The 27,067-nt window shown below is 31.0% G+C and overlaps 1 protein-coding gene across 1 annotated transcript in view; it reads right to left on the reverse strand.

Moving 5' to 3' along the window:
- Positions 1-2,807: 2,807 nt before the first annotated feature.
- LOC139481449 (radial spoke head 10 homolog B-like) overlaps positions 2,808-27,067 on the reverse strand; it is a 29,124-nt gene continuing 4,864 nt past the window's right edge. Inside the window, exons 2-19 of the mRNA XM_071264805.1 lie at positions 25,988-26,063; positions 24,743-24,811; positions 24,222-24,280; positions 20,946-21,060; positions 19,177-19,383; positions 17,980-18,156; positions 17,496-17,637; positions 16,131-16,249; positions 14,976-15,162; positions 14,364-14,475; positions 10,039-10,118; positions 8,717-8,811; positions 7,140-7,193; positions 6,532-6,642; positions 5,704-6,003; positions 4,406-4,481; positions 3,918-4,070; positions 2,808-3,167 (exon numbers count right to left, since the gene is read on the reverse strand). Of these exons, the coding sequence (XP_071120906.1) occupies positions 2,947-3,167; positions 3,918-4,070; positions 4,406-4,481; positions 5,704-6,003; positions 6,532-6,642; positions 7,140-7,193; positions 8,717-8,811; positions 10,039-10,118; positions 14,364-14,475; positions 14,976-15,162; positions 16,131-16,249; positions 17,496-17,637; positions 17,980-18,156; positions 19,177-19,383; positions 20,946-21,060; positions 24,222-24,280; positions 24,743-24,811; positions 25,988-26,063 (2,353 nt within the window). The 3' untranslated portion in view covers positions 2,808-2,946. The remainder of the gene's footprint in view (positions 3,168-3,917; positions 4,071-4,405; positions 4,482-5,703; positions 6,004-6,531; positions 6,643-7,139; positions 7,194-8,716; positions 8,812-10,038; positions 10,119-14,363; positions 14,476-14,975; positions 15,163-16,130; positions 16,250-17,495; positions 17,638-17,979; positions 18,157-19,176; positions 19,384-20,945; positions 21,061-24,221; positions 24,281-24,742; positions 24,812-25,987; positions 26,064-27,067) is intronic.

Here is a 27,067-nt window from a genome sequence, read left to right on the forward strand (position 1 = left end):
TTCATTCAACTGAAATAAATACTTTTATAATTAATGGATGTCCTACTGCAAATATTATATGGACAAAACCATGTTTATATTATTTGATTTTTTTTGTACTGGACCATCATACTGAGTAAGATTTTCAATGAGTAAATAAAGGCAACAGTAGTATATCCAGTCGGAAACCCGGTTGAAATAGAACAAAAGAATCGAAGCTCTTTGTTAGAGAAGGCGATAAATGCTTACTGTAATGTTTACTATAGTAACAAAAATTATAAAAGTTAATAGAAACAAATAAAACGACAATTTTCTTCTCAATTACGAAGTGTTTTATTTTAAAAACACCATATCCATAAGTTTTCAATTCATCTATTACATAGTTATGCAGAACAATTAGATATCAAGTCAAAGACATGGGTATCTATCAAGTTGGATGTAGAAAATGCATAACCTCCGATTAAAAAAAATATACCACGGACGGAGAACACATCAATCTATTAGTTCAGTAATTTTTGTGTCTGCCCTTCCATTATGCGACTCAAGAAAAAAATCCCAAAAATGGGTAACAATTGTATCGAAAAGAGAAAATCGAGTGCACCTTTTTATTTTAAAGCGTGTTTGAAGTGTATATTTTGTCTTTAAAACGTACAAAGCAAGAGTATTTGATATATCATCTCGCTTCAGATTCTATCATTATTATATATCAAAGCTACAGGTTTACTTTATAACATAAACAAATCACAGTACGAAAATATATGGGTCAAGTGAAATACCTATCTGATGAATCACAAAAACAGAGTTCGAATAGCTATTGTTTTTACTAAAAGTACTTGACGACAGTCTTTTAAGTTGGATGATGAAAATGCATATCTTCGAAAAAATATAATTTTTTTTGTGTGTGATTACTAGCGTTGATAATCTTCAAACACTGAAAATTTTTAGTCTGCCCTTCCATAAAATATTTAATTACAATTTTTTTTAAATGTTTACGAATTTTCGAAAATTCCACTTGACAATCGATCAGACAATAGTTTTAAGTTGAATCAATGCAGACAATATCATTAACTGATGCTCATTAGCTAGTAGATACATTTGTCTTTTAAAATACAACTGACATATTAGGATTGTAACGCTGCTATGTGGATAAATTTATCGGTTTTCAAGAGCAAAATTGGCAGCGCGTCATCCCTACAATGGCTTCCAGTTCTACGATTATGAAAATGAACTGGCATAATGGGGAGATAATTTTGACGAAGTAGAATCCTGACTGTATCACTGTTCAAAAGTCATAAATTGATTGAGAGAAAATAATCCTGGGTTACAAACTAAAGCGGAGGGAAATACAACAACTTTAAGAGGAGAACAATGAAATAGAAACACTGAAGAGCAACAAAAACAAACCACAATGCAACATACATAGAAATGAACTATTAGATAACAACTGCCATATTCTTTACTTGGTACAGTACATTGTGGCTACAAACCTTGAATGTTATGGCAATGTTAAATATTATATAAGTCTAAGCTTGAATAAAAAATCATACCTTTCAAGCATTGCTCATGATAAGTATATGAATACAGGATGTATAGAGTTGAGATAACTTGTCAATGCTATTTTAATGATTTTGTGTTGATGGCAAAAATTTATTTTTTTACATTTTTGTTGATACTTGAGATGAATAAGATCTTGACATAGTGTATCCACATCTGTCTTTTGTTAAAGACTTGGTTTCCTTCCAGTTTTCTTTTTGTTATTGTGTCAATCAGTTGCTATTTTATAGGGGATTTCTCAACAACTACATGTGTATATCAATTCATTTTTGTAAAGAAGCATCAAACTCGACTAGAATATGTCATTTCTGGAATCATGTCTCTCAACGGAAAAGATTGTCAATTTCACCTTTATGACGTCATTTATCAGATAGAAGGCTTAACTGTATCCCTGATCTATCAAAAGTTTCCAACACTGTCATAATCGTCATTCTGTAGGGTAGTATAGAAATAATTTATTTTCTGTAAGGAAGTTATCTTGATTCCCGTACGACTGAGGGAGTGTGACCATGTTATTAGATTTTAATTTCCAAAATATTTTGTGCAGTATAAAATCAAAGTTTTTTACCTGTTTGCTCAACATGTGTTGGAAGTGATGATGCCCAAGTTTTGGTCATGTGATGAATAGTCACATGACAGATTCGTAAAAAAACTGAATCCCAAAACTACCACATTGTGGTGCTTATGTCATTCATTCCAAGCATTAAATAATTGTGAGGTGAGCAACTAAAAAAAAATAAGATATACCAGGAAACAACATCAACATAGATTCTGACTTGGGATAAATATAAATTTTTAAGAAGTCTGACGGCATCTAGTGGTTCTCCTTGAAGAAAGTTACAACGCTTTTTCAGATAATTCAAAAAAATTGGTACAAACATGGGATCCAAGTAACAGCTCACACCAGTGCAGTGCATGCATATAGTGTTTATGCCTGTTTTATTTTACTTTTATTTTTTGTGTGACTATATGATTTGTGCAATCTTATTATTAACTTGTGTTATGTTTTAATTGTACTATATGCTTTTAACTTATATATGTCATTTATGGTATCTTACTATGCATTAAATGTTTAATATTGTGTTGTTTTCATGACTTTTGTATGTGTGTATTGTATTTTGTTATTAAGTTGATTTGAAAAGCTCACTAGAGCTTGTGTTTATGTAGTTTATTGAATATCGACTCTAAATAAAATTTTGAATCTTGAATCCACTGACCTAGACTCAGAACTATACAACATGTCTGGAGAGGGCAATAAAAGGAAAAATAATTAATACATTCTATTTGTTTTATACCATATTTATCAATATATCAATTTTTCTTGGAAAATTGTCAGTTCACTCTCATGTACATTCAGTTTTCAAAATAAAAAAAAAAGTATTATCACAGACAAAGCAGACATTTGATGAGAAGTTAAGCTTCAGCCTCTAACTGTTCAGCTTTAATCCTTTCCCTTGCCTCATTTATTCTCCTAGTTTCTGACATCTGTTTCAGAAGGTTAAACTTTTCAGCAGCAGGGAAGAATTTTCTGACAAAAAATATGTGTATCTGATGTGTCCAAAAATTGAATTGTCTTGTAGCCTCATCTAATTCATCCTCTTCTTCTTCTGGTGGTTCTATAATGTCAACTATTCCTGAAAAACAATCCAAAATTAATTAATTTAGAAATAATTCTTCGGAAAAACGTTCAGTGACATACTGTGGATTCATTAGTATTCATTGGATAACAATTTTCATGGATTTAATGGGTAAGGCAGCAACCATTTGATTTTCTGGGGGGGGGGGGGGGGGGGGCTATGGTTTTTTTTTCTGTGCAAACTTTTTTTTTCGCCTTCGGCGAAGAACAATCTATTTTTTTAGCGACCAACCGAAGACAATTTTTTTCTTTCAATTTTAGCATTACATATAGTGGCAGCTGAGGGTGAAACAAACAATTTTTTTTACTCAGGGTCCAAAACAAATTATTTTTTTCACCAAAACCTGGAAACAAACTTTTTTTTCCAAAAAAAACCATAGCCCCCCCCAGAAAATCAAATGGTTGCTGCCTAAAGGTGAACGACAAAATTAAATGTTCAATAAATTGCAAATTTTCTATAAGGGTTGAATGTTCATTTTAGAAAAACTACGAAATCAAATATCCACAAAGGTGTCAGTATTACTCAATCAACGAAAATTTGTGCCCATGAAAATAAATAAAATCCACCGTATATTCTTAAAATCAATTATAAAGTAAAACACTGTTAACTCTCTTTAGGCAAAATTAAGTATAATAAGTTTAAAGACTTATATCCTACAAATTTTTGATTTCTCAAGAAACTGACAACTTTAAATAGTAAATTATGCTGTATAAAAGACATACTTTTTGACAAAAATCAATCAAATACCTGTTTTTAAATCGCCTTCTTCATCTGCCTCAGTCTGACCTCCAATAGTATGAGCACCCATAGAGACGCTGCTCTGCATCAGAACTAATCCATCCTCTGTGTTGTTGGTACTCATAAATGAACCATTCTTCTGTGGGTCCATTGAAGGTTCACCTGTATGAAAAAAAACACATTTAAGATAACGCACATCATCTCCAAACAAACGTCTTTCTAGTAGTTTCAGAATAGGTTATGTCTATTTTTTGACATGCAGACTAACTGGTACATATATATACTTGCACACAAACTACTTTATTCATTTGCTTGAAGTTTTGCCTTCTGCCATTAACAATGTCAAAACTATTTTTTAAAACAATAAGTGTAAGTAGCACAGAAAAGAAAATTAGCTAAAGTATGCAGGAATAAATAAATGCGTAAAAAACTATGCCTCCCTCCCACATAATTTAAGGAATTGAAATTAAAACTTATTAATGTTTAAATAATCTAACCTTTGACTGACTGTCTACTGGTAGCCCCTCCTCCATTTTCTGACACACCTGTGACATTAGACAACGACTGTTGTACCTTAAAATAAAACACATTTCACAAAGCAAGCAAAGAAAATAATTTATTTAGGATGATTTATGATTTTATGAAATTGTTATCAATGTTTGAATCAAATTACTATTTGTAAACAACTTGTTTTGTTGGCAGATGTATATGTTTTTCTAAGTCGCAAATAATTCATTTTCTGAGAAAATTAAAGTTAAACAATTTTAAAAAGGGATTTTCATTCTTTTATTTTCCCAATATCAATCTGCAAAGACAGACATTTGTACATAAAAGTAAATTACATTAGAACATATATATATATACAATGTCAAGGGGTACCCACATACTGCTGTTCTAAGACAGACATTTGTACATATATATATACAATGTCAAGGGGTACCCACATACTGCTGTTCCTATCTATAATGATATACTAAAATATACTTTTCAATCCTATTACCAGAATATTACTATGTATACCCTTTCATTATATTTTTATTACTTTATCTTAATGAAACATCACTAAAGATACAATCATTTAATATAACATCTGACATCATAAAGTATGTAATTTTCACAAGAATCAAACATATGGCATACCTTATTAATTACAATTAAACTTATATTTCCAGAGAAGATGGTGGGATCTACAAGTATAACTTTTTTCTTCATTTAAAAGTTTATCTTAAAATATTAAAAGGGAAATTCTATAATCCTGCAACACTATCAATAAAAAAGTCCACAATGATGTCAAACTTATAACAAAACATAAGTAATTTCTTATATATTGCAGTTTTTGTACATATAGTTTCACTTATCATTTTTGCCTTGTATTAAATAGCCAAATATGTTCTACCTATCTGAGATAACAGATAAAACATGAAAAGGGCAATAACTCCAAAAGTCTTGAGAATTTAAGTGAAACTCTATGGAAGTAGATCTGGACATTCTGATAATTTCCCCCTATTATATGGTTATCATATACATTCTAACCCTATGTTTTATTTTTAGCCATTGCAGCCATTTTTTTGACTGACTAGAAAGAAAAAAAAAACACAATCTTTATACTAGATTTCCTATTAAAGGATTATACAGTTAGTTTAAATTAATCCAGTATTTTCAGAGTAGGAGACCGTTGCAATAGTTTATAATGACAGACACCAAGTGCTGGCAAAAGCTGATTTGGACTTTTGAGACAGGTAAGCTAAAAATGAATTAGAAACTAACCACAAATATATAGCTTAATATGGCTTACCCCATCTGGTTTAGGATCAAGTGTTTTTGTTGTTCCATCAACAGAGGATACAGCTCTGGTTGGTGAGACTGATTCTGGGGATCCTGTCCCCTGGTGGGGTGTTCCTGGAGCCTGTGACTCACCCCCATCTAAACCAACCTGACTGGTCATTCTTGATGGAGACTGAGGTATAGAGTACATACTCTGGTCTGGTGTTATGGCTGTACTTGGTCTAGGCGTTGTGGGATCCTTTACAACAGCTTCAGTACTAAATACTACAGCACAACCAATCAAAGCTTCAAAAAACTCTAAAAAGGTCATCTGAAAAAAGAAAAGTTTGTAGATTCAGAAAGAGTCAATAATACTGTCATCAGTTCAAGAAAATTAAGAATTGCTTTACAAATTTAATATGTCCCCTTAATATAAATTTGTTATATATAAGAGTAGTCTGTTGTAAGCAATGAACAATGCAGTAGAGCATAAAGCCAATTTACTTTTATTCAGGATTTTATTTAAAAAGCTACAGATCTAAAGAATGCTTCAAAAGTTTAGTCTAACCTCTTATTTCATTCATTTCTATAGCCCATTCCCATTCATTTTCATATATGTTTCTTTATAATGTATGAACACTTCATAATTCTAATGGATATTTTCTTTAAAAGGTGTAGGGAAATATTATTGTTTGATCAAGCATTTGTTCTTGGTGATTTTTTTGGTCATTTCTTCTTTCAAAATATGTTAAAAACTACATACATAGTTTTGTGCTAATCATTTCAAAAGTAACCTAGCTGTGTTTAAAGTAATTTGGATTTAAACCACAAACCCTAAATCATAAATGTGAAAACAAACCTCAAGCTCTAGATTACAGCAGCCTTCTTCATCACTAACATTTGGATCATCTGATGTTAATACTTGTATAATGGCTTTAGGTGTCAAATCATTGTTTATCAACTTAAATTCCTGAAAATTGTAAACAAGTAAATATTGGTATTATAGCTTTACTGTAGGTGTCAAATCATTGTTTATCAAGTTAAATTTCTGAAAAGTGTAAACAAGTAAAAACTGATATAATTTACTGTTGGCTGTTTAATATCATCTTAATTACCAATTAAATATAGAAAATTTTTGGTAACGGCACAATTTCAGTTATGTAATAAGCAATTTATTTGTCCCTCGCATTTAACTGCATAATAATTCAATATGATTATACATCAATGGATACCGCAAAAAGATTAAATTTAATTAGGTAGATTCTAAACAGAACCTGTCAAAGTTAGATACTTAAAGTATTTTATTTCAAAACTTTAATAGAGTGATGAACTGTCTTATAAATAGACTATTACATCATATCAAGATACAAACTCTAATAGAAAAATACTCTTGAATGAAATAACACATTGTATGTAAAAGTTGGTCAGGTGTCTTCAATTCTCGTTTAATATATCTGAATATCTCACCTTTAACATGTACAAAAACTGTCTCATCTTTAAAACTGGTTCCTTAGGAGCATACTACAATGATATTAATATTGTTAATAAATACAATGGCATTTATATGCATAGGATTATCAAAAATATACAAATTTCTATATGAATCAAAGTCGAAAATCATAAGTGTTTGAAATACTATAGATTCGTTTTAAGTGGATACCTATATTTCGTGAATTGAAGAAAATTTGTATGTTTGAATATTGTTTTTGCAGTTTTCAGAAGTCTGAAAATCTTTAGATAATTTAAGGGGGCTCGCGGGTCTAAATGAATTTTTTTATTTAATATAGGATTTCTCTATATTTTTCTATAAATGAACTTTATCTTATACTTAATAGAAAAATGAAATAAAAAAATGGGGTCACCGTTCATTTACGCTCACAATCTGCCTTCGAGAGGAGCATACATTTTTGTTAATGTCCTTTTTTTTTGTTGAACTAATAGGAGAAATAGCGGCAATATCGAAATAAAAAAAGAACTAAATTACAGAAATCGCTAAAATTTTACAATTATTTAGTGTATGTACAGCTTATTCGAAAACAACAATAAAAAATATAGGTCACCGATGAGTTAAAAAAGATATTTCAATTTTTATGCCAAAAAATGGCATTTTTGCACCAAAGGGAGATAATTTGAAGCTTTTTCAATGACATCTACATTTTAAAAGTCCGCTGGGGCCAACACGAATTGATTTTTTGGAATGATTTTTGTACCATATGATAAAGTAACAGCTACTCAAGGTAATCAATAAAATTTGTAATGAAAAATTAATTTTTATTTTTTTTCTGAAAATCTTATACCCGCAAGCCTCCTTAAACTTAAACATCTCAATTCAGGTGTACTTGAACCCATGAAATCAACAAAAGTTGGTATCCCATGAATGTTGGTGCATTTGTACATTCACATTATTAAAAATTTTCTAAATTGATTTTTTTTTGTATATGAGTCAGTGGCTTTAAAATTCACCAGGCCATCATGTTTTATCAATTTCATATAATAAAAAATAATATTCTGTTAATTTGATTTATTAGTGTGTTTAAAGACTGCAATAACATTTTTACATTAATATGATAATTTTTTATATACTTTTAAATTCCACACATGGTGGTGAGATAATTTTAAATTTTATTACCAACCAAGCAAGCTTTTCATAGCCAGTCAAGGTCGTTAAACACCCCCATAGTAGTAAATTCTACTTTATGCAATCTCTTTTTTTTTTTTTACTGAAATCAACTGATTTATATAAGTTTGATACATGAGAGGCCAAGACTTCCAATGCAAAAAAGAGCAAATTTCGGAAAAAAATAAATATTAATAAATATGCAAACTTATTAGATAATTTCTGAAAGAATTAAAATTATAATGTAATCATTCACTAGGTCAAATCTGACACCTAAAAATGGATTCTTCCTTCCATTTTAATTAAAATATCAAATGTATTGTGGAGTTCCTACTGAGAAATATAGAAGCATCAGTGTTTAGAACATATGAAATATAATATAATTACACTTAAGTGTTCTTGCACTGAGAATTATCTTAATACTTACCTTTCTTGGTTCAGATATAGACTGATACACCTCATAAGCTTGGTCCATATGTACTAAGGCATTTGTAGCTCTTCTGGTCTCATAATAAAACTGACCTAAAAAGGAACAAAATTATAATTCATAACAGAATAAGTCTGTACTAACTTCACAAAGTTTTTCCAAGAAACCCTAATTTTCAGATGACCTTGACATTGGAAAGTGATGGAGGTACTTATGCATCATCAATACCTTATACACCTTATCGCTAATCCCTGCTGACCTGGCCGCTTGAACTTTCTATGCATACAACAATCACTTTTCCATTGTGGTGTCAGACATTATGTTTTGTGACGTCAAAAATTTACGAGAACCTGTGTGATATCCAGTAATGGCGGACAAATAGCGATAAGGTGTATTGTATACCAACTTTGCAATTGTTTGCCTTAAATACAAAATATTGTTTACAATGGTGATCTTATGTATAAAGTTTGACAATAATCAAACAACAGTCAATCGATATATATGAAGACTGTATATTCTCTTCTGAAGCTTTCTTACATGAGAGGTTTCAGAAAATAATCTTTGAAGATCTTTGAATATAACATGTCCTTTTACACTTTATTCTATAGATATCCATTTTTTTAAATGCCCTATCACACACAGAAATTCAAATAGTTGTGTCCACAAACACTCAAAGATCTTCACAAAAAGGGGTTATATATTTTCATGACTTAAAGTCATAAGAAACAAGTGACCGGTGAAAAATAATGTTTATCCATTTCTTGAACCAATGCATGTATATATCATAAACTTAGGCCTCTGTGCACAATTTATCATTTTTTACACAAATATATCGTATAATCGTCAATTTTTTTTTCTATCTGTCCATTATGATTTAACAAATACGGCTACTCATTAAATGCCGTGTTTTGAAGCCAAAGTTTACCGATTGTCACCTTATAGTAAATAATCAACAAAAGCATGGGTATTTAGCACGTGTTTAACATATACAATCAGGTAATTGTTTATTTTAATGATAGATTCATGCGTATTGCTATCACCAGATTTTTACGAGGAGGGTCACGCTCAGGTCACTATGCATACGGAAAATATGTCGGCGAATTGCTTCCTGGCAGCAAGCAATTAAAAATGAGTAAACTTCTTCGAAATGTGGACAAATTAAAGAATTTTCCTCAGAAAAAAGTATACATAAGTTGTATAATGAAAACTATCCATTTAGTTTTAAAAAAACATATGCATATTTTTTTTTAATTTGAGGTTTCATATGACTTTAAATCATTCAAAACTGAAAAAATTATTTTTCAAATCGTGCATGAACATACCTTGAACATTACAAGCATTTCTAAGCATCATATCTGATATCAATTTGGACATGCACCAAGCTAAAATTGGAGTTGTTCCTCTGAAATTAAAGAAAAACAATCTACTGTAGAAAAAATTCATGATTCCATATTTTAATACAATTATTCAATTTCTCCAGGTATTCTTTCAGGGTTTCACAAAAATTTTACGACTAAAATTGAATGTCAGTCATGAACAATGATCAATACAAGTTGCTTTCTTTAAAAAAAGAAATGCAATCGTAAACCCAAATGCTTGTTTGGTATTAAATATTAGATAATTGTTTAATAAAGATGTATTGTTTTATATAATTATTGTGGTATGTATAAGAATTAAAAACTGACATTGATTGTTTACTTAATGAAATTACAATTCAATGTGGGTTGATATATTCTCGCTTAAGCTGGGATCACACATTCACGATTTTCACTGCCGTCCTTAACAGGACCATTCGCAATTAAAATTTGACAAAATCTGATCAAGATCCTGTGAATCGTGGATGGAAATTCAAACGACAACAATCAGATATTGTTAAGGAAGAGTCGATATTCAACCGTTTCCAAGAGAATTTTTTCACGATAATCCCCTTCTCAATCCGCTTCTAATCCAATTTGTATCTTTCGCATGGTAAAATTCGACCGAATTTGTCACAACTGCATCCCGATTCTACCGAATCTAATACGACAGAGATCAGACAGTGAACCTACGCTGACGGAAGTTATCCGTTCGAAAACTGTCGACATATTCGGGATGATCAGTTACTGTCAGAATGTAATCCTATAACGATCCTCTCTATCGCAATTGCAAATGTCTTTGTCTGGTCTCAGTCGTATTGTATTCTGTAATTGTCGGGACTCTGACGTGGGTATCATTGACAAATTTCGTATTAATAACAGGACTTTTTCCGGAACGATTTCGGCAAAGACGGTTTTAAATCGACTAGATCTGGATGCAATCTGGACTCAATCGGCAGAAAAACATCAATGAAAAATTTTTCCAGATCATCCCCGTTCCACAGGACACCGTCCAGAAAACACAGAACAATGTTAGGATTTTGATCCGATACAGCAGAATCTGTCACGATATAGTCACGCTTGTCATCCGACTAGACAAAATCAGCTGAGTTTCCCCGAATGTTACGAGACGCACCTAAATGTCGGGGTGCTTTGCCGAACAATCAAGACCATTCCCGACCCGTAGGTATCTGTTACGAATTTAAACGACTGCGTTCAAACATTGATAGGACATTCCAGAAAATTGAGGATAGTAATCCGACTTTTTCACTTGTCGTGTCTTATCGCTACATCTGATCTCAAACGGGAGCAATAATTGGCAATGTGTGATCCCCGTATTAAGGAATCATTGCCCACAACCAAGGAATATTTGTTTCTCCTCTCTCCCGAAAGACAATATGCTGAGTCAACCACTGGATGTTTTTATAAGAGTTATTTTTTTAGGCTAAAGTTCAAATACAAATGTGAAAAAATTTAATTTATTGATGATTACTTGTGTTCAAGAAATGCAGTATGTGAACCAGTGAATAGCTGTGGTTTTTTTTTAAATGAAATTTGATATGTTTATGGTTATTTGAACAATGGCTTGATTTTGATCATTATTAATATCTCTACACCTGCTCTGCAAGGTTTTTGTGATGCTTAGGGTAGTAAGCATTGGCAATTTTAAGTTGTTTCCTTTGTGCTCTTAAAAGTCTAGATGGCAAAACGCTTTTGTTAAAAACAAAAACTTATTAAAAATTTTAACTCGCTTTGAAGATATTTTCTGAATGTTTCCAAGTAAGAAGCATGTTGTTTGGTGGTTGTCTTTTTTTGGTGCAGTTCACATTTGCTTTTTGTTTCTGGTTTGAAGTTAAGTTATATTTGTTTTTCCTGTTTAAATTGTTTTATAACAGTGTTTTGGTGCCCTTAGCAGGATGCTGTTCAATCGTAATTAAAGCGGCACATTTAATTCGTTATGTCATTGCTTGAAGGGGGCAAGGGGGGTCCCAATAACAGCAAAACAGCAAATTGATTTGGCTCATAACAGATAACAAGGAATTAAAATGGACAAAAACAGATAACAGTAAATGAAATATTAAAATAATATGGTCTTTGACAAATCAGTATTTCTTATTACGGATATAATCCTTTGTAATGCATTCCATTTTCTATGACTATGTTTTTAGTATTAATTTATGTATCTAGAATGTGTTTAAATTACTACTCAATATATTATAATATTTTATATACGCTTGTTAACGGAAGGTATTATATGGTATACTGTTGTCCGTCTGTTGTCAACATGTCGGACATTAACTCAAAAACTCTTTAACCAATTTGCATTAAACTTTTGGAAATTGTTTATATCTATTGACGTGAGCTCCTTATTTTTTTCTTTTTTTTTTAAAATTTTAGATTTTAAGTTTCTGGGTTTTTATTCAATAAAATTGGTGTTTTTTCAGTTTTCTGATAATATCTCAAAAATGCTTTCACAAAGCAAGGAATTTTGGTGAATTGTTTATATCTATTAACATGAGGTCACTTTCAATTTTTATAAAGTTTAGATTTTACGTTTCCGAGTTAACAGGTTTTATTAATTAAAAGGGGGGATTTTCCAGTTTTCAGACATTAACACAAAAATGTTTTCAACAGTTCTCATGAAACTTTGCTGAAATGTTTATATCTATTGTTGTAAACTCCCTTTATTTTTATTAATTTTAGATTTTATGTTATTGGGTTAAGGGATTTTATTCATAAGAAAAAGGTGGTATTTTCTAGTTTTCAAAAATAACTCAGAAATGCTTTCAGCAGTTCTCATGAAACGTTGGTGTATTGTTTATATATATTGACCGAAGCTCTCTATGTTGCTAATAAAAAAATGACCTAAAAGAGTTTGAATATTCTGACTTTTTCTAAATGACCATCTAATGAGGTGTGTGAATTTTTCTTAATAAGACTATGAGGTAAAGTGCTATATAGGGTAGAAAAATCAAAAGCACCAATTGTAAGCATGCAATTTATCAAGTACATTGTACTTCGAACGTATTTTTACACTCCAAAAGCTATTTTCAAAGGCCTTATTTGAACAATTTTTTATCAGGTTTTTGATTGTACCAAGTGTACTAGTAAATAGAATACATAGTTTAGTTGGGAAACAATGGCTTGAAACGAAATACATCTTTGTTTGTAATGAGTTATGTGCAGCTTTGGACCCAAGTACATGGTTGGAACTTTCATTGTACAATGCATTTGGTTTTGCTTTGAAAAGAATCACAGAGCTGAGTCTATGTACCATATTATATAAAAGGTTAAGTGGTTGTTAGGACCTAGTCCCTAATTGAGATCCTTGTCAGACATTCCTGGCCATATGTTTTCCTTTTTGTCGTATTAAGAATTGTTTTGATTTAATATGTTCATAGGGGAAACAAGGAACATTATTCTCATAGAAAAAATTAACATAATTCTAAATACACATTCATACAAAAATGGAATTTATTACAAAGGATAATCATAAGATATACTTGAATTGTCCTGGACCTCACTTCTGTGATGGGTATATGTTAATGGAATCCTTCTCTGAATACGGGACAAACATATTCAGTAGTACTGGTAGACCCCAATGTCCAATGATCTTCAATTTATACCGAACATCGTCCAATATATACTGCGTAAACCCTCAGGGGTTTACACAATAAATAGGATCAATTTTAGCAGCAAAATATTTTTGAAACACATGCCTGAAACACATTTTTTTACAAATGAAAGACCAGGACAGGTTCAACATTATATAATAACCTCAAATAATGCCATGATTGAATATACAAATACAATTCCCTAACACCCAACTTGGTAACATAAGATACAGTTTAGAGAATAGAAAATATGAACACAAATCTAGCATGCACTGGTCAATAAGATTGAAAAGAACTTTGAAAAGTGGAACAAGCAGAATAAAAAAATACTTAATTGATGGATTAATGAATTTGATATACCTTCAACCATGTTAGATAGAATATTACACAAGTGATGTAATCTCTACCTCCCACATATCTTCTCCTCATAAACATAGGCCTTCAACAAAACTAACCAGAACCGGTATTTTATGTTTGCTTTTTTATCATTCTAGATATATCAAATAGAAAGTTTAATAATTTTCATTCTAGATATATCAAATAGAAAATTTAATTAAACTATCACTTGAAGAGGAATGAATGGAAAAAATCATAAGGAAGATCAAAGCACATCTTAACCATGTTGAGTTGACCCTATCAAAACCTATATCATGTTTTACATAAATATTGCATACTTACTCATGTTCTTCTTGATACAAATGAAATGCTATCACAATTAGATCATTGAAGAACTGTCTCTGAAGTATTCTCTCATAAGGATTATGTATTGTGTAAATAGCTTTGTCGTTTGCTGTAAAAAAAAATAAAAAAATCATGTCAATACAAAATATATAAGAAATTCATGATTTTATTTTTTGCTGTAGTGATTATTGGTTTCTTTACTCATATGCTGCTATATACAAACAATATATACATTTTGAAATTATAAAGAAACTTGGGTTTCAACTCCCTCTGGCAAAGATGGCCTTGGTTGGATTTGGCTATTTCATTAGGTTATTTTTGGTCATGATGCTCTCCAATTGTTTCAGTTCGTATAAATCCTTTGCTTTCAAATATTTGGCTTTGAGCATTCCTGATGAAGGTAAATCCAGAAAACCGTTTCTGACGCATGAAATTATATATAGCGTTTTGTTTATATTTTCTACAGAATAAATTGATGAAGTATACAAACTTTTCTTTTATTTTGTCTGCACTTAATTTTTTTTGTCCAAATGTCTAGACTTCTTAAAAGTGCAAAAATTCTTGTTATTATACAATACTTGAAATGATAAAATAAATCTAATTAAGTACCTAGCCATCTATCCATATCCATCAGAGTCTTCTCTAGATGATGAAGTTTACAGTCCTTCAATAGTCTCCACAACTGCATCTTGTTCATGATGTAAGTATTATCTGAGTTGTCATCATGGCCTAGACAGCTATAATAATTGTAAATCTTCCTCAGGTGAGTGATGTGCCTCATTATTACAAATAACACCTGAAATATGTAACACATCACATTTTAAAACTATCTTCTTTCAGGTAACAGAAGCAACTATTTGATTAATTGATTGTTATTGTTTAACAACATATTCAACACACTTGGTTATATCATGGCGTCAAGTTTTAATTGATGATATTAGCTAGAGTAGAGTACAATAATGCTAACAGACTACTGTTTATTGTAGATGAGCTGCTAGAGTAGAGTACATTAATGTTAACAGACTACTGTTTATTGTAGATGAGCTGCTAGAGTAGAGTACATTAATGTTAACAGACTACTGTTTGTTGTAGATGATAATAGCTACAGTAGAGTACATTAATGTTAACAGACTACTGTTTGTTGTAGATGAGCTGCTACAGTAGAGTACATTAATGTTAACAGACTACTGTTTGTTGTAGATGAGCTACAAGAGTACATTAATGTTAACAGACTACTGTTTATTGTAGATGAGCCGCTAGAGTAGAGTACATTAATGTTAACAGACTACTGTTTATTGTAGATGAGCTGTTAGAGTAGAGCACATTAATGTTAACAGACTACTGTTTATTGTAGATGAGCTGCTAGAGTAGAGTACATTAATGTTAACAGACTACTGTTTATTGTAGATGAGCTGTTAGAGTAGAGCACATTAATGTTAACAGACTACTGTTTATTGTAGATGAGCTACAAGAGTAATACGACCACAGATGCAAATACTTAACTTTGATATTTATTCTAATGTAATATACCTTTGTTGTGTAAAGGAAAGTTTAGAAAATCTAAAATCATGGCGGCAAGTTTTAATTGATGATTGAAGCTAGATTACCCGATATTGATAGGCTAGCAATGAGTGTGTGACTTCAAACAAGTTCATTGGTTACACTTATTAAATGTAAAATCAACCAAAGAAGACTGAAATATGGTAATATAATAGTATCGTTGATTTAGTAAATGATTGAATTAGTTTTTGTTTTGTAGCTCACCTGGTTCCCTTCCTCCTCTCTGTCTGTTTCAGTAAACTCACTCAACAAATGTTCTATATCTAACTGGAAACTAGGAGTAGCAGTATTTCTACTCTCATTACTATGCACCGACACATTATCTAAAAACATAAATTTAAAATTGGTCATCATCAAATGTTTAAAGCTATCAAGATATGTGCATATCTTAACTATACAAAGAGAAATAACTCTGTTTTGAAAGGATAAAGTTTCAATTCCTAAATCCATAGTAATAAATTGTATCACTCAATTTTTTCATGAAGAAACTACAAACTATTTAACTGATAAACAATATAATCATATCATAAGAACATATTTTCCATAATTTTTTATTAGTGTTTGAAAGTGTTTGAAAGTTTTGGAAATTTAAAAAAACTAGATGTTTCAAATTGAGACAAATGGCCCCGTCTCCAAAAGTTGAAAAATTTGCAATTTCAATAACACATGTGGACACAAGCATGATGGTAGTCTCACATATAAAACATCAGCTCAAAATCTGGAAAAATAGAAAAATGTCCGTATAACTGTCATTTTCAACAATTTTCAAAGTTGTAAACCCTAAATTTTAGAAAAAATTATTGGAGCGGAATGAAACTTAAACTTGATCTATAACTCATCATTGTTAGCTCACATACCAAAAATCAGCCGAATATCTGAAAGCATTTAGAAAAAAGGTCTGTATAACTGTGATTTTCAAAAATTTATCAAAGTCCAAAACCCGAAATTACATCAAAAATTGACCGAGCGGGACGAAACTTAAACTTGATCTGTAACTCATCAAGATCAGCCCAAAATCTAAAGCAATTTTGAAAAAAACTCTGTATAATGGTTTGTTGCGGAATGACGGAATTACGGAATTTCGGACAAGGGTCAAACTATATGTCCCCGACCACTTAGTGGCAGGGCAATAAAAATCTGAAATCATGGCTGAAAGCAAGAGACCACAGAGCTTAAGATTCTGTTTTTGTCTTTTCTTTCATAAATATTTATTTTAGGTATCCAAATTGTTGACCTTGAAACCGCACTAATTTTTCTATGAAATATTCATTTCAGTAAAATTTAAATAATATTTACTGAATTATCTCCCCCTTATAGATTTCTTACAGAGCACATGTCCTATTAGATTTATGTAAAATTCAAATCAAACTGACAAGGTACAATAAATCTAACCATTTGGTAGGTATTTCATTTTGATAGCATTGAAATCTAACTTATTTTTCTACAAAATATTTATTTTTAGTAAAATTTAAATAATATTTACTGAATTGTCTCCCCTTGTAGATTTCTTTTAGAGCACAAAGTCATGTCCAAACTCAAATTAAACTGATCATTCACAATAAAACTTACCATTAGGTAGTGGTGTTCTAGTTCTAATCATTGATATATCTGGTGTAGTAGTACCATCCATAGTAAAGTCTGGATATTCTACGATGTGGTCTCTCTCAAACATTCCTTCATATATTCTACCATTCTTAAATGTGAATTTTCCCTGAAAGAATCAATATGCTTGAATCTCACCCTGCAATTTATTTACTTTATGGTTGTAAAAAATAAACACAAATCAAATAATAAAAAAAAACTACTACAAAAAACTTTGACATAAATCCCTCTCTTCAGATTTTGAATATCTAATGCTAGAAATATATTTAATCATGCCAGAAAATATATGTCATAAATTTAGCATACTTTTGAGTCAATTAGTATGTCCCACTGAATTTTTTTATATCTTCACTGTTTAACAGCCTAAAAATATAGTTTTCATTGTTTCAGCCTCACACTTATAATATTAAGATTTTGCTCTTCAGTAGAATAAATAACTTTTATATCATACCTTTCCATGCTTCATGTTGTTTTTCCATCCTCCCTCAAACTTAGCTCCATTAGCATAGAAAAAGATTCCAAATCCATGTCTGAGGCCATTGACAAACTCTCCATCATACATGTTACGTAGTGGATACTGTGATCCAAACTTCCTTCTCAACATCCAAATATGCTGTCCCATACCATGCTAAACAAAAAAAATAATAGACATTTTTCCAATTGTATAATAGTAATCACTGAGTAGGTTTAACCTATCAGAAACTAATCTTTATAGTATAACTAATCGCCGTATTTGAATATAAAAAAATAAGACAACGCGTGACCGAACGACGCATGGATTAAACGAGTGCGCAGCACGAATTTAATCCATAGCGGCGTTCGGTTACAAGTTGTCTTATTTTTTATATTCAAATACGGCGATTAGTTATACTTTTTATTACATTGTCAAATGGCTTTTTTAATGAAATTAATGTAGAAAATGTAAGGGACTATATGTTTTTCCTACGCATTTACAATTTGTTTTGATCCGACGTTATCTATGTCTTGACAACGCCTATTGTTGTATGACGTCAGAGAGTGAAATAACCAAGTTTATTTCACATGTGAAATTATCGGTTTTTATTTAACTGGGAAATCAATGTAATTTATTGCAACCAATGTAATAATATAGGATATATAATTTATCTAAAATCATATCTACTTTCATATTCTAATTAATTTTCATATTTTCTAAATTGTTACAAATTGGGATATAAATATATTTATTGAATAACAAATTTCTTTCTCTTGTTGCTCCATCATTATGTATTTATCAATAAAACACAAAAAAGACTTAATTTTAAGCAACCAATAACAGTAAATCTAAAAAATAAATTCTAGACAAAAGGGAGACAATTCTTTTTCTATTTGTATACTTGGATACTAAATGATCCTAAATGTATATAAATCACTAATTAGGAATTAAATCTCAAACTAAGCTTATAGGAATTTCTATTTAAAATCATATCAACTTTTTGTATTATAATTGATTTTCATATTTTCTAAATGATTAGAAATTGGGATATTTATGTACTTGTTGTATAATAACGTTCTTTCTCTTGTTGCCTTATCATTATGTCTTTATCAACAAAACAAAAATTACAAAACTAATGACTTTATTCGAACCATTCATGGCAAAAGGGAGATAACTCTATTTCTATTTGTATACCTGTATACCATTCTCCCAGTTTCCTGTGTAAATCTGATCTTTATCTATCCATTTCATGGTACCTTCTCCATGACGACAATTGTTAAACCACATTCCTTGGTAAGCATTTCCAGATGCATACTGTCTTGCTCCCCATCCATGTTTTACATTGTTCACCCAATCACCATCGTAAAAAGATTTGCCTTCAGAATCATAATCCATTTTGCCCTGCCAAAAATATTGTGAAATTGTGAAATCTATATATATATATATTATATGTTATTCAGGTCTCAGACAGGGTATATACTGTGACATTCCCGGCTGAGAGTTTATATCCCCTGAGCCGAAGGCGAAGGGGATATAAGACCTAAGCCGGGAATGTCACAGTATATACCGTGTCTGAGACCTGAATTACACATATATTACGGATTACCCCTGACTTAATGTTATTTTCCAGTGCAAGTATTTGTTGACAACACATATATTTTGAAAAACCCAACCTGATATGTTTGGCATAAGTGAAGGATTTTCTAATTTGCTGTGAACTTAATTTTATCGTGTGTGTAATAATTTATAATAACACTTTTAACATTAAATTTAAGTATTAAAAGTGTAAATTGCGTTATTTTGTATTGAACATGTATTATTGACTGAAGCATGTCATTAGTTTCCCTCTGTGAGCCTCTGACAGTCCCATAGCTTTAGACTACGTCACATAGTAACTGGTGTTATGATGACGTTTTTGAGGTTCCAATTGGGGATAAAAACGTTGTATATACCCCGGCAGTTTCCAGAATATATACTGACATCTCTGTGTTGTAATCCAATCACAAACCTCGACACATTTGTAATCCGTAATATATATATATATATATAAACGAGTCTAAATTTAAAACAATACCGTTTCGATCCCTAACATCACTGAAGAGACATTTATTGTCGAAATCCGGATCTGGTGTACAAAAAATATATTGACACCTTATGTTTGTGGCATAACATCGTGGCCACAAGTTAATTGTTTTCTGTTAAGTATCAAATTTATATTAAGATCCATTTTGTTACTTCTTGTGATCAATTTTATTTGGCAATCGCCAATGGCAGTCAGCAGGGTTAAAGAACATCAGTTGTTGGACCTGTTATATATAATTAGTCAAATGTGTTTTGTTTAAATATACTTTTTCACTTTTTTGGTCTTTTGGAAAATGTTGATTGTACTGTATTTAGACCCTTCTTCAACGAAATTTGTTTTACATGCACACGTATAAAAATTGCGGTTTTTATCCAACGCAATCATAGGTTTGAACGTAGTTTTCAATTTAGACTCGTATATATATATTATATATATATAAAAGACATGATATTGATTTTAAATTGTTTCTATGATAATTTTTTTTCTTTCCTGATGATGTGTTTGCCCTTGTTCAAAAACTGTTTGTATTTCTCTAGTCACCAGGCTTGGTTACTTTTAATGCCTGTTTTGCTATAGTTTGTTATCAATACAAATGCTTGACATACACAAAAGGACTTGCACAAGGAAGTTTTGAACTGAAGTCATATAATAAATGCTTCATATCTAGATCCAGTCATATTAATATTGTTGATCGCTAAAAAGCAAGCAAGAACAAATGCATATTTTGGAGGACAAATCTTGATTTAAAATTCTGTGTGGAATTTTTAAAAACTTTTTAATACTTCAAACTTATTTTTGAATGTTAGAGAAAATAAAGTTGATAATGTGACACAATTTCCTTCACTGGTGTCCAACAAAAGATGTTTTACTGTCAGCCTACCTTGCCATGCCGTTGACCCAGACACCATTCACCAGTGTAGGACATCTTGTTATTTTTAGCCCTGAAAGTTCCAGTTCCATGTCTTTTACCATTTAATACATCTCCTTCATATGTACTGAAATAATAAAACATAAAGCAATGAATATATCATATAAATAAATTTATGGCTTTCCAAATACCATTTTGATTCCCAACATCACTGAAGAGACATGAATTGTCAAAATCCAGATATGGTGTACCAATTTTTGCATCTCATATTTGCAGTTTACTATCTTTTCTGCAAGTTTGTTGTTTTCTGTTTGGTACAAATTAATAATTTAAAAGAACTATTTGGTTACATCCGGTGATCAGTTAGCAGTGTTTGAGAACATCTTTTGTTCGACCTGCTAGTCAAATGAGTTTTGTAAAAAGATACTTTTTCAATTTTTTGGTCTTTTGGAAATGTTGTTTGTGCTGTATTTAGACCCCTCTACCTAGAAATTTGTTTTGCATACACATGTATAAAAATTGTGATTTATATACAATGCAATCACAAGTTTGAATGTTGTTTTCAATTTAGATTTGTTTGTATTAAATAAATGGGACATACAAAACTGGAAGCAAAACCGTATCTTCTATAATTCTTGGATGAATCTATGAAAAAACTTGTTCGTATTTGATTGAATTAATCATTTATTGATAATCATGTTATTTTTTATTCATAATTATATCACTCTATTTTTTGACATTTAGTTTTAGTTTTTGTCTATTCAATGGTTATGAATTTAGTTGTGTATTTACCAAAGGTGGAGAAAATACATGATAACTTTCTTTAAAAAGTCTCAAACAAAATAACATTCTATAATGGGCGATATGTGTAGATTGAAGACAAATTGACATTTTGCAATAGACTTTCTACTCTTCCTTTCCTAAAGATTAAAGGAGTAAGTTCGGTAAGGGTCATATTTGGCCCCAATTATAAAGTTCATTACTACAAGATGAACAAGAGGCTGTCACAACAACAGCAAACCGGATTTATTAACATTTCTGTGTCCTGGCAATATCACAAGAACCATTACTGATGAATGGTGAAAGTGAAAATCGTCAATATCAAATTTGACCTCCATTTTGTCATCAGTATCAACATATTAAAATTTGAAAAGCTTAGATTGAATGGTTCATGAGTAAATGCAACAACGTGAATGGAAACACCATTTTACGATCTTTCAAGAACCATAACTCCTGAACGGTAAAAGTCAAAATCGTCATTATTGAACTTGACCTCTATTTTGTCATCAGTAACAACATATTAAAATTTCAAAAGCTTTGGTTGAATGGTTCAGGAGAAAATGCACGGACACGACGGGAAACACCATTTTTCAATCTTTCAAGAACCATAACTCCTGAACGGTAAAAGTCAAAATTGTCATTATTGAACTTGACCTCCATTTTGTCATCAGTAACAGCATATTAGAAAAAAGGTCTGTATAACTGTGATTTTCAAAAACTTATCAAAGTCCAAAGCCCGAAATTACAGCAAAAATTGGCCAAGCGGGAAGAAACTTACACTTGATCTACAACTCATCATGAGTAACTTACAAACCAAAAATCAGCCCAATATCTGAAAGCGTTTAGAAAAAAAGTCTGTATACCTGTGATTTTCAACAATTTATCAAAGTCCAAAGCCCGTAATTTTCGGCAAAAATTAGCTGAGCAGAACAAAACTTCAAAACTTGATCTGTAACTCATCATGGTGAACTTACATTCCAAAGATCAGCCCAATATCTGAAGCGGTTTTGAAAAAAACTCTGTATAATGTAGCCTTTTTAATAGTCGTCTGGCGCGAAAAGGACGATAACTCAATTTTAGAATTTAATATTTTATATTAAAATTTCGGAAGCTTTGGTAGAACAGTTCATGCATAAATGCACGGACACGACTGGAAACTCCATTTTTCAATCTTTCAAGAACCATAACTCCTGATCGGTAAAAGTCAAAACCGTCATTATTGAACTTGACCTCCATTCTGTCATCAGTAACAACATATTAAAATTTGGGAAGCTTTGGTTGAACAGTTCATGCGTAAATGCACGGACATAACTGGAAACTCCATTTTTCAATCTTTCAAGAACCATAACTCCTGAACGGTAAAAGTCAAAATAGCCATTATTGAACTTGACCTTCGTATAGTTGTCAGTAATAACATATTTAAATTTTAATAGCTTTGATTGAATGGTTCATGAGTTAATGCACGGACAACATTTGATTGCTGCCCGACCGCCCGCCGTACATCCCCAAATCAATAACCGACATTTTTGTCACAAAAATCTGGTTAAAAATGTTTTAAGTTGACCTAAATACATGTGAGAAAGTGTTATAGAACAATTTCTGTCATAGTTTTATTCTAAAGCCTTGAATTTTACATCCAAGTTAGGTCAAAATAAGGGATTTTGGTGAAATATTACAAAATCGGCAGGATTTCAGCCAAATTTAAGATCAGGAAACATAGAGCGCAGCCGTCGACCACTTTAATATTCAAGCTAGTTATGTAAAATGTCTTTACAAACATTCTTGTCAAAGATCTTTTTTGTCGACGTATGCGCTCTATGTTTCCTGTCCAAATATTCAATGGAAATTTACCCATTTTCCTTGTTTTTTCGTGGAAAAACAAAATGAGTACTATTTGTGACATCATGAATAATACGCTGGAACATAATTTTGCAACAAAAAGACTTATTTTCTATTTTGTCACTATATTAGCTATTATTCATTGTGATATTGGTCGATAAATCCAAATTTGAAATTTAGCCTAAAAAAGGGGGCCAATTTAGGGCCTTATCGAGCAAAACCGTATCTTCTATTCTTGGATGAATCTATGAAAAAACTTGTTCGTATTTGATTGAATTAATCATTTATTGATAATCTTGTTATTTTTTATTCATAATTATATGACCCTCTGCTGTTGTTTTTTATTTGGTTGGGTTGTTGTCTCTTTGACACATTCCCCATTTCCATTCTCAATTTTATTATTTTCTATTTTGTCACTATATTAGCTATTATTCATTGTGATATTGGTCAATAAATCCAAATTTGAAATTTAGCCTAAAAAGGGGGCCAATTTAGGGCCTTATCGAACCTACTCCTTTCACAACAAAGTTGCATCTACTATAAAATGAAATTGATTCTGAATAAGTAACGATTTACAGGTTAAGCTAAATATGCATTTTCAATTAACTCAAAGAAAAATCATCAAATATGACAGTTTTGCATACAGAAAAGATCATGAAGACTTCATACCTTCCATCTTTCCATCTGTATAGACCTTTACCAGTAACTTGGTTGTGTGTGAATTCTCCCTGTAACAAATTTTATCATTATAAATTCCAGAAACATGAAAAAATAATTTTAAAAAATATTGTTTTGTTGCCAGTGATTTTTTAAATCATAAAATCAAATTTAAAAAAAAAAAAAACCTGGAAGTACTCTTAGAAATCGTAATGTTTAACATCTTTAAAATTGGTATGAAATTATTCTGTTCAAATAAAAATGTCACAACTGAAATATTTCTATTATTGTATAATTATTCAAGGATGAAAAAAAGGCATTCATTTCTATAAAAAAACATGCAAACAAAGCTGAAGAAATAAATTGAAGGACAACTTTGTATGTGTTGAATGTCAATGTGAATGTTAATAATGAACACACTAGAAAATTCTTAATGCACAAAAATATTTTTTGTTTTTTTGTTCTTTTGTATTTTTGTATTTTTTTAATCATGACATACAATCACAACATAAAAATTAAACTTAGCTACTCACATCATATTCAAGTCCATCACTCCATGTATAAGTACCTTTTCCATGCATACAACCTTCAACAAATTGACCCTGTAAATGAGAAAGTGATAAATATAAACTGTTATCACAGAGATATGTCTCGCTTTTTTGTAATTTCGATAATGCAAATGTTGAAATTAGATAGCAACATTTACACATGTAAAGTTTTACAAATATTCAAAGTCAATGAACCATGACTGAAGGTGCATGGCTAAAAAATCTCCATGGAAACGAGATATGCCAATGCTTATGCAACTGCATACCAATTATCACTGACCTACCACTAGTGGTTCCTTATAAAGTGAACTAATCACAAACTAATACATACACAAAAAAAAATTAAATTTCAAATTCAATAGACCATAACTGAGGGAGCGGGTCCAAATAATCTCCATGGAAACGAGATGTGCCAATGCTAATACAACTGCATACCAAATATCATTGACCTACCACTAGTGGTTCTCCATAAACTGACCTAATCACAAACTAATACACGAAAACTACGCAAAAATTTCAAAGTCAATAAACCATGACAGAGGGGACAGGGCCAAATAATCTTCATGGAAATGAGATATGCCAATGCTTATGCAACTGCATACCAATTATCATTTACCTACCACTAATGGTTCCTTATAAAGTGACCTAATCACAAACTAATACATGAAAAACAATTAAAATTTCACAGTCAATAGACCATAACTGAGGGGGCAGGCCAAATAATCTCCATAGTAATGAGATTTGCCAATACTAATAAATACAACTGCATACCAAATATCTTTGACCTACCACTAGTGGTTCACCATAAACGAGACCTAAAAATATAATCACAAACTAATACATTGTTGACGGCGCCGGAAACAGCATACCTATGTCTCGCTTTTTGACTCCGTCAAGCGAGACACTAAAACTACACACAACAACATTCATCTGCTTTGAAGGAAGATCAAAATCAATAATTGATAAACTGATTTATCTACATCATGATATGTATATATACTATATAGATGGGAAAGAATATCCTGTTTTCTATATATTATTTCACCACTTTATTATTTTCTTAATCAACTTTTTTTTTTCGTGACGTCTGGTTTGTTTGATACCAATTCTTGTTTTGCCATTATTTTGAAATTTTGCTAAAACCCATATAAACATGTCTTGTAAAGTTACCTCCTATTATACATCAGGTTGCTAATTATCACATTAGAATCTAATTTCTGTTTTTAGTACCTTATAAACATGTCCACCAGTGTAGTAAGCTACTGCTTCTCCATGGTACATTCCCTTTACCTTCTCTCCATCAAAACTGAAAACAAAAATATATTTTATGTACTTTTTACATTGGTTGCAACGAATTACATATTTTCACCAGTGAAATAAAAACCTATAATTTCACATGTGAAATAAACATGTTTTTTTTTTCACTCCCCTGACGTCATACAACAATATTTATAGGAGCTGTCAAGACATCGATACGTAGGATGAAAACTAATTGTCATTTTTTACCTTAACCCTTTCAACACTACACAAAAAAAATGAAAAATGGCTGCTGCTGCTGCATTTTTTTGTGTGTTCATTCATTAAAACAGTATATTCGTTTTCAGACTGCTGTATCTTTTTTTTTATTATAAGAGATACAGAGAAATGTATTGAATGAAAAATGCTCAAAAGAGCACAAACTGTAATGTTAGGCAATTACTTCAGTAAATTTTTTATCAGGTTACCTGCATTTTCAGGCAATTAACAGGTAAAAGATGTAATTTATTACATTTGTGTTGAATTTTGAGTAAAAACTACTTTTAGTCTTCATTTCAGTGGCGTAGCTAGGGTCTTTTTTACCTGTACGCCCGAAACCTCAGTGAGGGGTTCTAATGGTCCCAAGGGGGTCTATTTCATAGCATTCACCCTGGAAATATTAACGAATTATTGAGAAAGAAATAGTATTCCTATCATTAAAAACGTTGTTAAGGTGTAATACGAGTATTCGTTTTTGCAATAGCTGAATCTGGAAGTTATCAGTTCTTTACAGCATTTAAAAAAATCAAATCATTTTATTTCGATAATCTTTCTTGAGCTGTAATGTTTACTTTTGTCAAAGTTTCATGACAATCAACATTATCAATAAAGGTTTTAAAAAATTCCATGTAACAAAAAACACAGACTGTTTGTTAATTTCTGTCAATATAATACTGATTTTTTTTTGCTTCAGACATTAATCATAAAAAAGCTTCTGCCCAAACTTTGATAAAATTCAATGAAGTTTTGACAAAGAAATTGATGCGTTACAAACTAACCCCTCTCTGTATCAAC

This window comes from Mytilus edulis, chromosome 1 (genome assembly GCF_963676685.1).
Source record: "Mytilus edulis chromosome 1, xbMytEdul2.2, whole genome shotgun sequence".
Taxonomy (NCBI): domain Eukaryota; kingdom Metazoa; phylum Mollusca; class Bivalvia; order Mytilida; family Mytilidae; genus Mytilus; species Mytilus edulis.